Source organism: Phascolarctos cinereus, unplaced genomic scaffold, assembly GCF_003287225.1.
Source record: "Phascolarctos cinereus isolate Bilbo 61053 unplaced genomic scaffold, phaCin_HiC Scaffold_5;HRSCAF=322, whole genome shotgun sequence".
NCBI classification, from domain to species: Eukaryota; Metazoa; Chordata; class Mammalia; order Diprotodontia; family Phascolarctidae; genus Phascolarctos; species Phascolarctos cinereus.
The window spans coordinates 247166954-247179125 of NW_027555958.1; the positions used below are offsets into that span (position 1 = coordinate 247166954).

Sequence of the window (12172 nt, forward strand, 5' to 3'; positions counted from 1 at the left end):
TAGGGTATCTACAATAACGGTCTAGTTCTTCAGCCTATATTCAGTCTACTGCAAACCTCCCCAGTCATCTGTCATTCCTCACCCATATTCCCAATCATCTCCCCTTTCCTCACAACCCTCATCCCTCTATAACTAGCTTTCATCATCCCATTCTCTTCAATCATCCTTCATCATTCAGTAAGTACTTTAACAAGCATTTATTAAACGCCTGTTATATTCAAGGCACTGATGGGGGTGGGATTACAAAAGAAACCATAAAAACAGTCCCTGTAAATGTAAGACGCTTACATTCTATCGGGGAATATTCCAGTATTCCGGTCGATCTGTGATCTCATATAGGTATTCCTCGACTCCCCCATGAGGTATATGTACATAAATACAAGATAATTTGAAAGAAAATTAAAATCTAGGAGGATAAAGAAAGGCTTCCTGTAGGTGTTGGCATCTGAGTTGAGCCCTGAAAGAAGCTAAGAATTTGGGACAGCTAGGTGGCGAGTGGATAGAGCACTGGCCCTGGATTCAGGAAGACCTGAGTTCAAATGTGGCCTCAGACACTTGACACTACCTGTGTTACCCTGGGCAAGTCACTTCACCCAAAAAAAGAAGCTAAGAATTCTAAGAGATGAAAGTGATATAGTATATTCCACAGATGAGGGACATTTTTCCTGTGCATTTTCCTAAGGGGAGTTGGAAAATCTTTCCCCTATATGTCTCACAGGTAGAGTATCTATCATAATGCTTCTCAGTTTATCCTTAGGTTTTAATTCTTTTTTTTTTTTTAGCAAGTCAGTTGGGGTAAGTGACTTGCCCAGGGTCACACAGCTAGTGTCAAGTGTTTGGTCTGAGGTCGGATTTGAACTCTGGTCCTCCTGATTTCTACTATGGTGCTTTATCCACTGCGCCACCTAGCTGCCCCTAGGTTTTAATTCTTAATATTTAAAGGCACAGCACATCCCAGAAGCAGGGAAAAGATGGAATGCTAAATTCAGAGAAAAGCAAATAGGTCAGTTTGACTATGACACAAGAGTGGACAAAGGAAAGTACTGTGAAATAAATATGAAGAGGTAAATTAAAGCCAGATTGTGACTTTAAATGCTAAATTGAGGAATTTGTATTTCATCCTAGAGGCAACAGTAGAACACAGAGCTTTCTTGATTAGGGGAGTGCCATGTTCAGACCTGTGTTTTAGCAAGATTTTTTTTGCTTCTATGTTAAAGATTGGAGAGGGAACAAATTGGAAGCAGAAAGAGCACCTTGGAGCCTATCACAATAGTCAATAGACTTTATTCATCATTGCTTTTGTCTTTGTATCCCAAGTGCCTAGCACAGTGCCTGGTACACTGTAGATGCTTAACAAGTGTTTGTGGAACTAACTGACATAAGACTTGGAATTTGGGAGAAAGATTAGGGCTAGATATATAGATTTGAGGGACCTTTGTACAGAGATAATTGAACCTTTGGGAACTGATATAAAGAAATGCTGTAGAGAAAGAAAAAAGGGCCAAGACAGAGCCTTAAGGAGAACACCCATGCTTAGTGGTTTGAACACCTATGATGTTCCAGCAAAGGAGACTGAGGAGTAGTCATTCAGGCAGGAAAACCAGGAGAGTGCAGTGTGATAAAAGCTAAGTTGGGAGCAAGTGTTTAGGAAGAGGGGGTGATGAATAGTGTCAGAAACTGAGAGGTTAAAAAAGATGAGGACTGAGAAAAGGCCAATGGGTTTATAGTTTAAAGAAAATTCATAATTTATAATTAAGAAATTATTTATAACCTTGGAGAGAACAGTTTTGGTTATGGTAGTGAGAGAGGTATGGAAGGCTTTTTCCAGGAGTTTGGCTGTGAAAAGGATAGATATAGGATGATAGCTTGAGGGTGTGCTAAGGTCATATGAGGGTTTAGGGAAAGATGGGGAAGGCCAGAGCATGTTTGTGGATAGGAGGGAAGGATAAGAAGAATTTGAAGATGAGAGAGGGGCAAGCTCCTGGAGGAGACAGGATGAAGGGTACAAATTGAGAGGGGGTTGGCAAGGAGAAGGAGTGCCTTCTTATAAGGAGAAAATGGGAGATAATTGAGAAGGTTGGTTTATAGAATAGGTGAAGAATCGATTCTGTTTTCTCAGTAAAGCATGAAGGCCTTCCCACATCCCATCTCCCTTATCACCCCTCCATCATAGGCATCTCTCTCCCCTTATCCAACGTCATTACCCCTATCTTTTATTTCCTCCTCCAAATTGCCAATTAGCTTTTACCATCCCCTATTCCCACCTCTCCACAAATCACCCCTATACCAGCTCTACCAAACAGATCCCCATGTCCACCCTCCTCTGGGCACTGGGTGACCAGGTTTCTTCTTTGTTCCTTCTCTCCAGAGACTGGAGGTGGGATGGCACTAGGGAGTGAAAGGGTTTAACCCCAACCTTCGGGAAAAGGGCTTGTCACGGGAGGGGGCCGCTAACCTGAGGTGGCACCTGTCATCCTGTTAGTTGTCCCCTTGCCCTTCTCCATTCCTCCTCCACTCCTAGGGGCTAGGCTGGGCCTGAGGCAGGACAAGGCTCTTTGTATAGCCCTCAAATGCTGGTTGTACTAAGAGTGAGAAGCAGCGTGGCCCTAATTCACATTTAGTCTTGGCTGCACCCTGCAGGCCTGTGCCCACCTTCCTTGGGCAGCTGACTCCACTGAAACCCCGTCTCTGGCCCCAGGAAATGGGCTTCGGGGGCCACCTTGGGAGGATCGAGGAGCATTGTGGGGCTTTATGCAAACGAAGAACCCTAACGGCCGGCTCCCTCCCCTCCCCCACGGTGGCCTTCGCGCCTCTGGGCACAAGCCTTCCTCGAGCCACCGAGCAATTCGAATCAACCGGGACAGCTAAGGGGCGGAGAAAAGGCGCAAAATAAGCACGACGTAGGCGCAGAATTCTGTGTGTTTATGTGTATGTGTGTGTGTGTGTGTGTGTGTGTGTGTCTGTCTGTCTGTCTTTTTTCCATCCTCGCCCCGCTCCGGCCGCCGGTCCTACGTCTTGCAAGCTTATGATATGGGGGCTGCCCAGGCGGCGCACTTCAGGTTGTCCTTTCGTTGCATACCGCGCCATTTTCTTCGCGCTGAGACTGTAGTTTGACGCAGGCGCATTCTCTTCTCGGTTATCTGTTTCCGGAGTGTTTTCTGCGCCGGCGCTGTGTGTGCGGGTGTCGGAACCGAATTTCAGCCTGGCTCTGGTTGCTACCCGGACTTGAAGTCGCCGCCGAGTACCAAGCGTAGGGAGTTGGAGCTGGGAATGTAGGGAGGGGGACTGTCGCCATCATTTTGTGGTTGCCGGTCGCCGGCATATTTCGGGAGGTGGGGGCGGGCTTTGCCTCCCTTTGCTGCGTTAGCTTAAGGATGACCCAGTGGGCGTTTTAGACCGAGAATGTTCGGTCCATGTTGGCCCGGTAACTGCCCCTGAGGGCGGCTGGTCTGATGTTCCCCCACCCCGGCAGTCATGACCCTCCCCGCCCTCATCGCTTTCACTCCGGCCCGGGACTCGAGTGACTTCTGGAAGGACGGGCGGCAGCAGCCGGAGCCGGAGCCCCCGTTGGATGGTGCCGCCGCCCGGAACTTCTATGAAGCTCTGGTTGGGGTGGAGGGAGACGCCCCTAAAGCGCCCCCGGGATCCTCGCAGGCGCCCCCCAGGGGGAGGAAACGGACGCAGAAAACTAGGCCGGAGAGGGCCAGGACCGCGGCGGGAGCGCCTGCGGCCTGCGCCCGGAGCGATGGGGCCTGGGACCGACAGACCGCGCGGCTCCTGCGGGCTGCCCAGGTCGGGGACGTGCGGCAGCTGCGCGCCCTGCTGGAGCCCCGAGGCCCGGGGGCCCGCGGGGGTGATGTCAATGCCCGGGACGCCTTCTGGTGGACCCCGCTGATGTGCGCCGCCCGGGCCGGGCAGGGGCCGGCCGTGCGCTATCTGCTGGCGCGAGGAGCCGCCTGGGTGGGCGTCTGTGAGCCCGGAGGCCGCGATGCCGCGCAGCTGGCCGAAGAGGCCGGCTTCCCCGAGGTGGCCCGGATGGTCCGAGAGAGCGGCGGAGAGGAGAGCCCCGAGAGCCGGTGAGTGGACAGCCCCCTGCCTCTGTGCCAATCATGAAGGGTCCGAGAGAAAGTCCGGTGACTCTGCACTCCTGGAGCTCACTGTCTAATGAGGAAAGACCCGAACAAACAGCTGCTGGAGTTCATCAGAAAGGGAAGGCGCTAGCATTAAGGGAGATGAGGAAAAGCTTCTTGTAGAAAGTGGAGTTTTAGCTGGGACTTGAAGCCATGAGGTGGAGATGAGGAGGGAGAGCATTCCAGGCCTGGGACGCAGCCAGAAAAAAATGCCCGTAGTCTGGAGGAGTGTCTTGTGGGAGGGATAGCAAGGAGGTCATTATCACAGGAGGTCGGAGAATGTGGGGGTGAGGAAGGTGTGGGAAGCCTAGGAAGGGACCAGAGGGGTTGTCAAGGGCTTTGAATGCCAAACAGAGGATTTGATTTGAGGATGCTCTTCCTCCTCTTCCCCCTTCTATCTACTTCCCAAGGTTCTAGTGAGGATCAAATGACATAATAGTTGTAAAGCATTTATAGCATAGTGTCAGGCACATAGGAAGCTTTATAAATGTTAGTTTTTAGTATTATTACATTATTATTACAGTATTCTGCCCCATCCCATTAGGGAGTGGATGGTCAGTAATGCCTAGCCTTCTATCCACCCAGGTATCCTGATTGCTTGAGATTGTTCTCTGTGGCAGCAGGGTCCTGGTTTCTAAGGAGTGGTGAGAGAGTGTACCTTACAAATATGACTTACTAAGACTTGGTCATCTTTTTCAACCCCAGAGCTGAAGATTTATTAAATGCCTCTAAAATGTAGGGTGCTGTGGATGCAGGGGTTGGATACACAAAACTATGCGGATCCCCTGGAGGAGCTTACAGTCTACTGGGGACTGCTATGACATGATATGATACTGTACTTTACTACCTCTTTGACTTGGGGAAGTCAGTCCTCAGTTCCTTATTTGTAAATTAGAAAGTGGGGTTGGACTAGATAACTTCTAAATCTTCCAGCTTTAAGTCAATAATTGTTTGTGTGCACATGTTTTACGAAGTTGAATGAGAGGCACCAAAGAGCTCCAGAGTGCTTTAGGAAAGTTAGAGGAAGAAACATGCTCAGTTGTTTGATCAGAATTCATGGAAGAGGTGGCAACTGAACTGGACCTTGAAAAGAGGCCCACCTTCACTATTTCTTCTACCTTTTTTTTCCCCTCAGGCCCTGCTCTCCATTGCCAAAATACTGTGAGACTTGTAATTCCCATTACCAAGACCCTAATCACAACAGCTCTACTGCTCACCTCCTGTCTCTGTCACATGGGCCTCAGCCACCTCCCTTGCCTCCAGGAGTCCCTGCCTCTAGCCCTGGCTTTCGGTTATTAGTAAAGGGGGGTTGGGAGCCTGGATTGGGACTGGGGCCCCGGGGTGAGGGGCGGACTGCTCCTATTCCTACAGTCCTCAAGAGAGACCAGGAAGATTTGGGATATAGGCCAGCTTCCCAACCCCGCGTCACACATTTCCTTGCTGGGGACCTTCGGGCTGTGGCTGAAAGAAAACGAGCACCTCGAGCTGCCACTTTGGGCAAGAGAGAGATGAGGCATCGCGAGGAGAAGAGTCGAGCTTGGGAGAGGAATCTACGGACTTATATGAACCTTGATCTCTAATCCTGACTACGTACATATGCTGATTTCTGATCATAGGCTCTTTGGAGACCTGTGACTACACACAAGGATCATTACTGCTGACATCTGACCCTGAACTTGGAATTTCAATCCCTTGGGTCTTCCCTAGAACTGAAAGCTTGGGTTTTCTCTGTTTAGTTTGATTTTGCCTTTGCTGGAGGGAGATTGCAAAGGTTGATTCATCCTTGCTTAAAGTTGAGAAATAAACCCTTTTTTTTGTTGTTTGTTTTGTGATGTTTTTCTTTGGAGGGGAGTGGGGCAGGTTTGAGGGGTAGTGGAATTTGGAACTGAGGTGGCAGGGAAGGGACAGCAGTAGGCTCAAACTGAGTTATCTTCCCCTGTCTTGGCTATCTGTTTTAGGATGATAGGATTTAGAGCTGGGGAGACTTCAGAGATCATCTCATTCAATCCATTCTTTTTTACCGAAGGCAAACTGGGAAACCAGAGAGCCCAATTAACCTCAAGTAATCAATAAACATTTTAAGTGCCTACTGTGTGCTAAAGACTGTGCTAAGTAGTTCCTTAATTGTCTCTAGGATAAAATACAAACTCTTGGCATTTAAAACCTTTCCCCGTCTGTCTTGAACCTATCTTTAAGACTTTCCAGACTGATTTTACATTACTTAGCCAAAATGGCCTACTTGATAGTCCTCATGTGCAACAACTCCAGCCTCTGTGCCTTTGCATTGGCAGTCCCCCCTATCTGAAACAATTCCATCCCCTCTGCCTCTTAGAATCAATAGCTTCCTTCTAGGCTCAGCTCAAGTGCCAGCTCCTATGAGAGATCTTTCCTGATTTTTTCCCATTTATGAGCATTTTTCCTCTCCACCCCCAACAAAATATTTTGTATAAATTTTCCATCTACTTGTACAAATTCTTTCTCCTGAGTAGAATATAAGTGCATTAAGGCCATGGACTGGTTTATTTTCATCTTTGTACTCTAAGCACCTAGCATAGCACCAGCTAAACAAGCTTAATAAATTTATTTGGAAATCAATTTATCCTTATTTCTTTTATCCTTAAGAATTTCATATCAGATTCAGGACAGTTCTCTGACCTGTTAAGCTTTTGGATCCTGACTGTTATCCAATGTTAGGTTATCCTTCTCAGCACTGTGTGATCTACAAAAATGATTGTGCCATTTAAACCTTCATCTAAGTCATTGATAAAAATGATAAAACAGCACAGGGCCAAGCCAGCCATTTGACCTGAATCTCTCTGATTGTATCTACAGATGTCATCTAATCTGGAACACATCTCTCCATCTCCCTCTCCCCACCTACGAGAATACTGTGGGATATTTTATTAAATACTTTATTAAAATATAGATATAATTTACTTAGATTTTTGAGAAGACGGAGTAGACAGGAAAGAAATATCAGATGAGCTGCTACTCAGTAGACACCAATGAAAAGCAAAGGGAAGGAGATTAAGTATTTTGAGTGGAAGAGATGAAAATGGCGTGCTTTCCAGATATTGGGAAAGACTAGGGAAGGACTGTTCAAGCTTGTTTGCCCATAACTTGGACCAGAGGTGGAGAACCTGAGGCCTTGAGGCCCCATGTGACCCTCTAGGTCCTCAGGTGCAGCCTTTTGAGTCTAAGTTTTACAGAACAGATTTGTAGCCACACATGTGACCTCAAGGCCTCAGGTTCCTCACTTCTGACTTAGACTCTGTGAAGGTACTAATGTGAAATAAGTCTGAAAAGGTACGTTTGAGCCAGATCATGGAGAGTCTTGAATGCCAGGCAGGCAAAGAAGTTTGTGCTGGCAGCTGGCCAGATAGTGGAGCCCTCACTATAATACTCATTAAGTGGGAGTTGGGCTAGTTTGTCTAACAGGCTGTCCCAAGCTTTATTGACTAGGGGTCTCAACGTAGGATTTCTGTATGAGCTATGACTCTATAATTCTGTGCTCTGTTAATTTAGGGTTGTTTTGTTTGTAAACCTTATGTCTGAAGAAGAACCAGTGATGTAATCTTGAAGTAGATTCAGATGGTTACTGCTCAATAGAAACTGGGAGCCCAAAAGGATGGTTCCAACCTGTATTGAACCCCTGTATCACAAAATAAATTCCCACTTTGGTCACATCCAAAACTGCATTTCTTATGTATGTTAGTTCATCACCTCTCTGTCATGGATTAGGCAGCAATCTTCTGGAGTCATGATTTAAGTCTTTCAAAGCATTTTTGTAATATTCTATTCCTCAGTCTCTTTTACTGGGTCATAATTCTTATATCATGCCCCCTTGATGCAGTTTTGAAAGGTTCAGGAACCCCTCAAGAACCTAAGTACAGGAAAGGATCGTCTGGAATGAATTCATGGACTCAAGCATTCTTAAAGTCAAGTTGGCAAAAGTTTATTATAACACTAATATGGTGGGCAGAGCTCCCTAGGGAACTTGCCATGGTGAGCAGAGCTCCTTAGGGAACTTGGAACCTAACAGGAATGATGCTAAAGCTTGTATAAGAAAAGTAGTGGATAATTTGCTAAGTGTGCTAATTAGGTGATAACTTACAATCTTGGTCAAAGGCTCATTCACTACTGGTAACCGGTGGGGTAGGGAGAAGAGGGTTGCTAAGGGGTGTAGGAGTGTATTTTTGGTCTGTTAAGTCTGTAACAAAATAGCTTCGGGAGTTGATGTCTATAACTTGACCTCTGGATCATACACGATAACTGTGGGAATCAGTTCGAGATAATTTTGTTGATGTGAGATAGTACAAGGAAAATTCTACAGAGATCATCTTGTTCTTGTAACAGGAAGAGATAGTGAGATAGTTTACCTCACTGTGCCCACTCATAAATTATTGCCAGAGATAGGGACTTTGAGCTGGGGAGAAAACTGTCAGGGATAGTGTTTTGAGGCTAGGGAGAAATATGGTCTTGAAAGTGGGGTCTGAGTACAAGCACCCAAGCATCTCATCACCCTAACTGAAGGTGTACCCTGAAGCTTTTAGGCCTTCTGTTGTTTCTATACTAACTCACTTAATGACCTCATCAACTTTCCATTGGTTCAATTTTTTTCTTGCTAATGACTTGTGAAACTAGTCTGTCCTAGTCTTGAGTCTCACATTATCAACTGCCTTAGAGATATTTTGACCTAGATGTCCTATAGACATTTTGAATGTCATCTCTTTAAAACAGAATTAATTATCTTTTCCACTCCATAATCCACTTCTCTTCCAAACTTCCCTGTTTCCGTCAAAGGTACCTTTGGCCTTCTGGTCACTCAGATTTGCAACCTTGTTGTCATCCTTCATTCCTTGCTTTTCTCACCCCAAATAGCCAATGATTTGCCAAATCTTATTTCTATCTCAACATCCCTAGAATTCCTCCCTTTCCCTGTACACAATTACTTCCCTGTTTTAGACCCTCATCACATCTCAAAGTGACTCCGAAATGGTTTCTCTGCCTTAAGCTTCTCTTCTCTCTAGTCCATCTTTCTTAATACTGCAAAGACTGTTTTTCTAAAGCATGGATATAACCATGTCATTCCCCTACTTAGTAAACTCTAGTGGCACCCTGTTACCTTGAAGATCAAATATAAACTCCTCTCTTTCTCACATTTAAATTTCTTCACAAACTGACCTCAACCTGCTTTTTGAACCTTACACATTATTTTCTTCACGTACTCTACTGTCCAGTCTAACTGGCCTTATTGTCCCTCAAACATAATACTCCATCCCTTGTCTTTATGACTTTGCAATGGGTTGTCCTCCCCTATGCCTGGAGTGTATGTTTTCCTTTGAGTGTACCTCTTAGAATCTCTATTTACCTTAAAAACTTAGCTCAAAGGGGCAGCTAGGTGATGCAGTGGATAGAGTACCCTAAAGTCAGGAGGACCTAAGTTGAAATGCAGCCTCAGACCAAACACTTGACACTTACTAGCTGTGTGACCCTGGGCAAGTCACTTAATTCCAATTGCCTAAACCCCCCCCCCCAAAACAAAAACAACTTAGCTCAAGCACCACCTTCTATACCCATCAACTCTCCGTTATAGCCATAGGAAATAAAGAACAATATTTTGATTGAGCCACCAAGGCAGAGTATTGGGCTATTTCTCCAACAGATATTTCCTCCCTCTCCTTTCCCTTTTAGGTTAAAGCCCTTTTGATTAGATTCTTAGGAGTCCAGGAACGTGCATTTTTTTTTAACATGGATTTTTTTCCCCCTTTTTAGGCAGTTGGGGTTAAGTGATTTGCCCAGGGTCACACAGCTAGTTAAGTGTCAAGTGTTTGGTCTGAGGCTGGATTTGAACTCAGGTCCTCCTGACTTTAGGGTGCTCAGTCCACTGTGCCACCTAGCTGCCCCGAAAATGCATTTTTTACCAACCCTACAAGTCAGGCCAAGATATATTTTCCCATGTTATAAAACATGGTAGAGAATTCCAAAACCCGTTCTCAGACACCATCTTCTTAATTATATGTCCACTTATCAAATCTGCCTTTTTCTTCTGAAGCCATGATACTTCATTGGCATTTGTGATGAAGACACCACTTAGGCCCCTCATGTCTTCAGTTTTGTTCCAGTACTTCACAATCTTTAGCAATGCTGTCCAGATTCTTTCCGGCAGTGTCATCTGTGCACTGGAAGTGGATAGTGGTCATCAGATTTGACAGGTCAAAGGAAGACAACGAAACTCTCTATTATTCCTTGGTATCCATTGGCAGTGACTCAATAACCTTTTTTACTTATCTTTTTACTTTAATTCTTACCGGATTTATTCTCTATGTCACTTGTAGATCCATATCAAGCATATATCAAGCTTATCCTTACTATCTCTCACCTCACATATCCAATCTGTTACTGAGGCCTGTCAATTTTACCTTTGTAATATCTCTTTTTTTTTGCAGTATCTCTTTAATATATACTTTTCTCCCCTCTGACGCTGACGGCGATAATGCAGGCCTCTCGTCATACCTGTATTATTGCAATAGCCTGTTAGTGGGTCTGCCTGCCTCAAGTCTTTCCCCACTCCAGTTCATCCTCCATTCAGCCACTAAAGTGATTTTCTTGAAATGCAGGTCTGATGTTAGCTCTCCTACTCCATAAACTCCTATGGCTGCCTATTGCAATCAGGATCAAATACAAAATGCTTTGTTTGACATTCAAATCCCTTTATAACCTAGCCCCCTCCTTCTTTCCAGTCTCCTTATCCCTTATTTCCTAACACATACTCCAGTGACATTGACCTCCTGGCTGTTATAGGAAGAAGACCCTCTATTTCTCAGCTCTAGGCATTTTCTCTGGCTGCCTTCCATGCTTGGAATATTCTCCCTCCTCCACTATACCTTCTGACTTTCCTTGCTTCCCGTATATGTACATGTACATGTACATATGTATATGTATATGTGTATGTATATATATATGTATATGTGTATGTATATGTATATGTGTATATATGTGTGTGTATATATATGCACACACACACACACACACACACCCCATATATATATTCCCAACTTAAAATCCTGTCTTTTTCAGGAAGTCTTTCCCAACCCTCATAATTCTAGTGCCTGCCTTCTCTCTGTTAATTATGTCCTATTTAAAAGAAAGGGGAGAGGGGGGAATAAAAAAAAAATAAAAGGGGTAGCTAATGGTGTAGTTGGTAGAGCAACAGCCCTGGGGTCAGAAGAACATAAGTTCAAATCCAGACACTTGACACTTACTAGCTGTGTGACCTTGGGCAAGTCACTTAACCCCAATTGCCTCTCGCTCCCCTCCCCCAAATAATTATGTCCTATTTATCCTCTGTATACTTCATTTTGTGTATATTTGTTTGCATGTAGTATCCTTCATTAGGTTGTAAATTCTTTGAGAGCAGGGACTGTCTTTTCCCTCTTTTTGCATCCCCAGCGCTTAGCACAGTGATTAATAAATGTTGATTTATTTTCTTTTTTACATTTTTGAAGTTTACAAATCTGAATGTATGGATATCTCCTTTCAGCTTTTTTTTTTTCAAAATTCCTGGAAGTTTATTTGCCTCAGAGTTATGACTTGCAACCAAAAACTCTGTGCAAAGAAAGCAAAGTTTAAGTACACTTTAGGGAAAAGGTGATAACCCACATTGGTAACCTAGAAGATCAGTTTGTTAAAAGAAGCCATCCATTACACTATATAGATCACAATATTCAATATCATTTTTCTTTTTTTTTGATTATTTATTTTTAGTTTACAACATACACTTCCATAGTATTTTTTCCATAAGATTTTAAATTTAAATTTTCTTCCCCTGTCACTCCTCTCCCTCCCCTGAGACAATGTGCAATCTGATATAAGCTCTACTTATACATTTATTTCAATAGCATTTTTCAAATAAAGTTTTTAAAATCAAGAGCTAAAAAAAGGGGCAGAGTTTACAGTCAACATTTTTTTTTAATTTTGCTGAAACATTTTAATTTAAAAATTTTTAAGTTTGATTTTTTCTTTCTTTACTAGAATTGTTT

General features: G+C 44.3%; 2 protein-coding genes across 2 annotated transcripts in view; both read left to right on the forward strand.

The window, feature by feature from the left end:
* BAG6 (BAG cochaperone 6) overlaps positions 1 to 12172 on the forward strand; it is a 69699-nt gene that overhangs the window by 318 nt on the left and 57209 nt on the right. The gene's annotated exons all lie outside the window — the stretch shown is intronic.
* GPANK1 (G-patch domain and ankyrin repeats 1) lies at positions 6 to 5952 on the forward strand. The gene is made up of 2 exons (XM_020974079.2): positions 6 to 4076; positions 5266 to 5952. The coding sequence occupies exons 1-2, from the start codon at positions 3475 to 3477 to the stop codon at positions 5708 to 5710; spliced, it is 1047 nt and encodes a 348-aa protein (XP_020829738.1). The 5' UTR covers positions 6 to 3474; the 3' UTR covers positions 5711 to 5952.

Bases quoted from the DNA above. Each gene is read 5' to 3' on its own strand.
- GPANK1 (XM_020974079.2), top strand. From the start codon at position 3,475: ATGACCCTCCCCGCCCTCATCGCTTTCACTCCGGCCCGGGACTCGAGT. The intron at 4,077-5,265 runs GTGAGTGGACAG...TTTTCCCCTCAG, and splicing joins GAGGAGAGCCCCGAGAGCCG to GCCCTGCTCTCCATTGCCAA.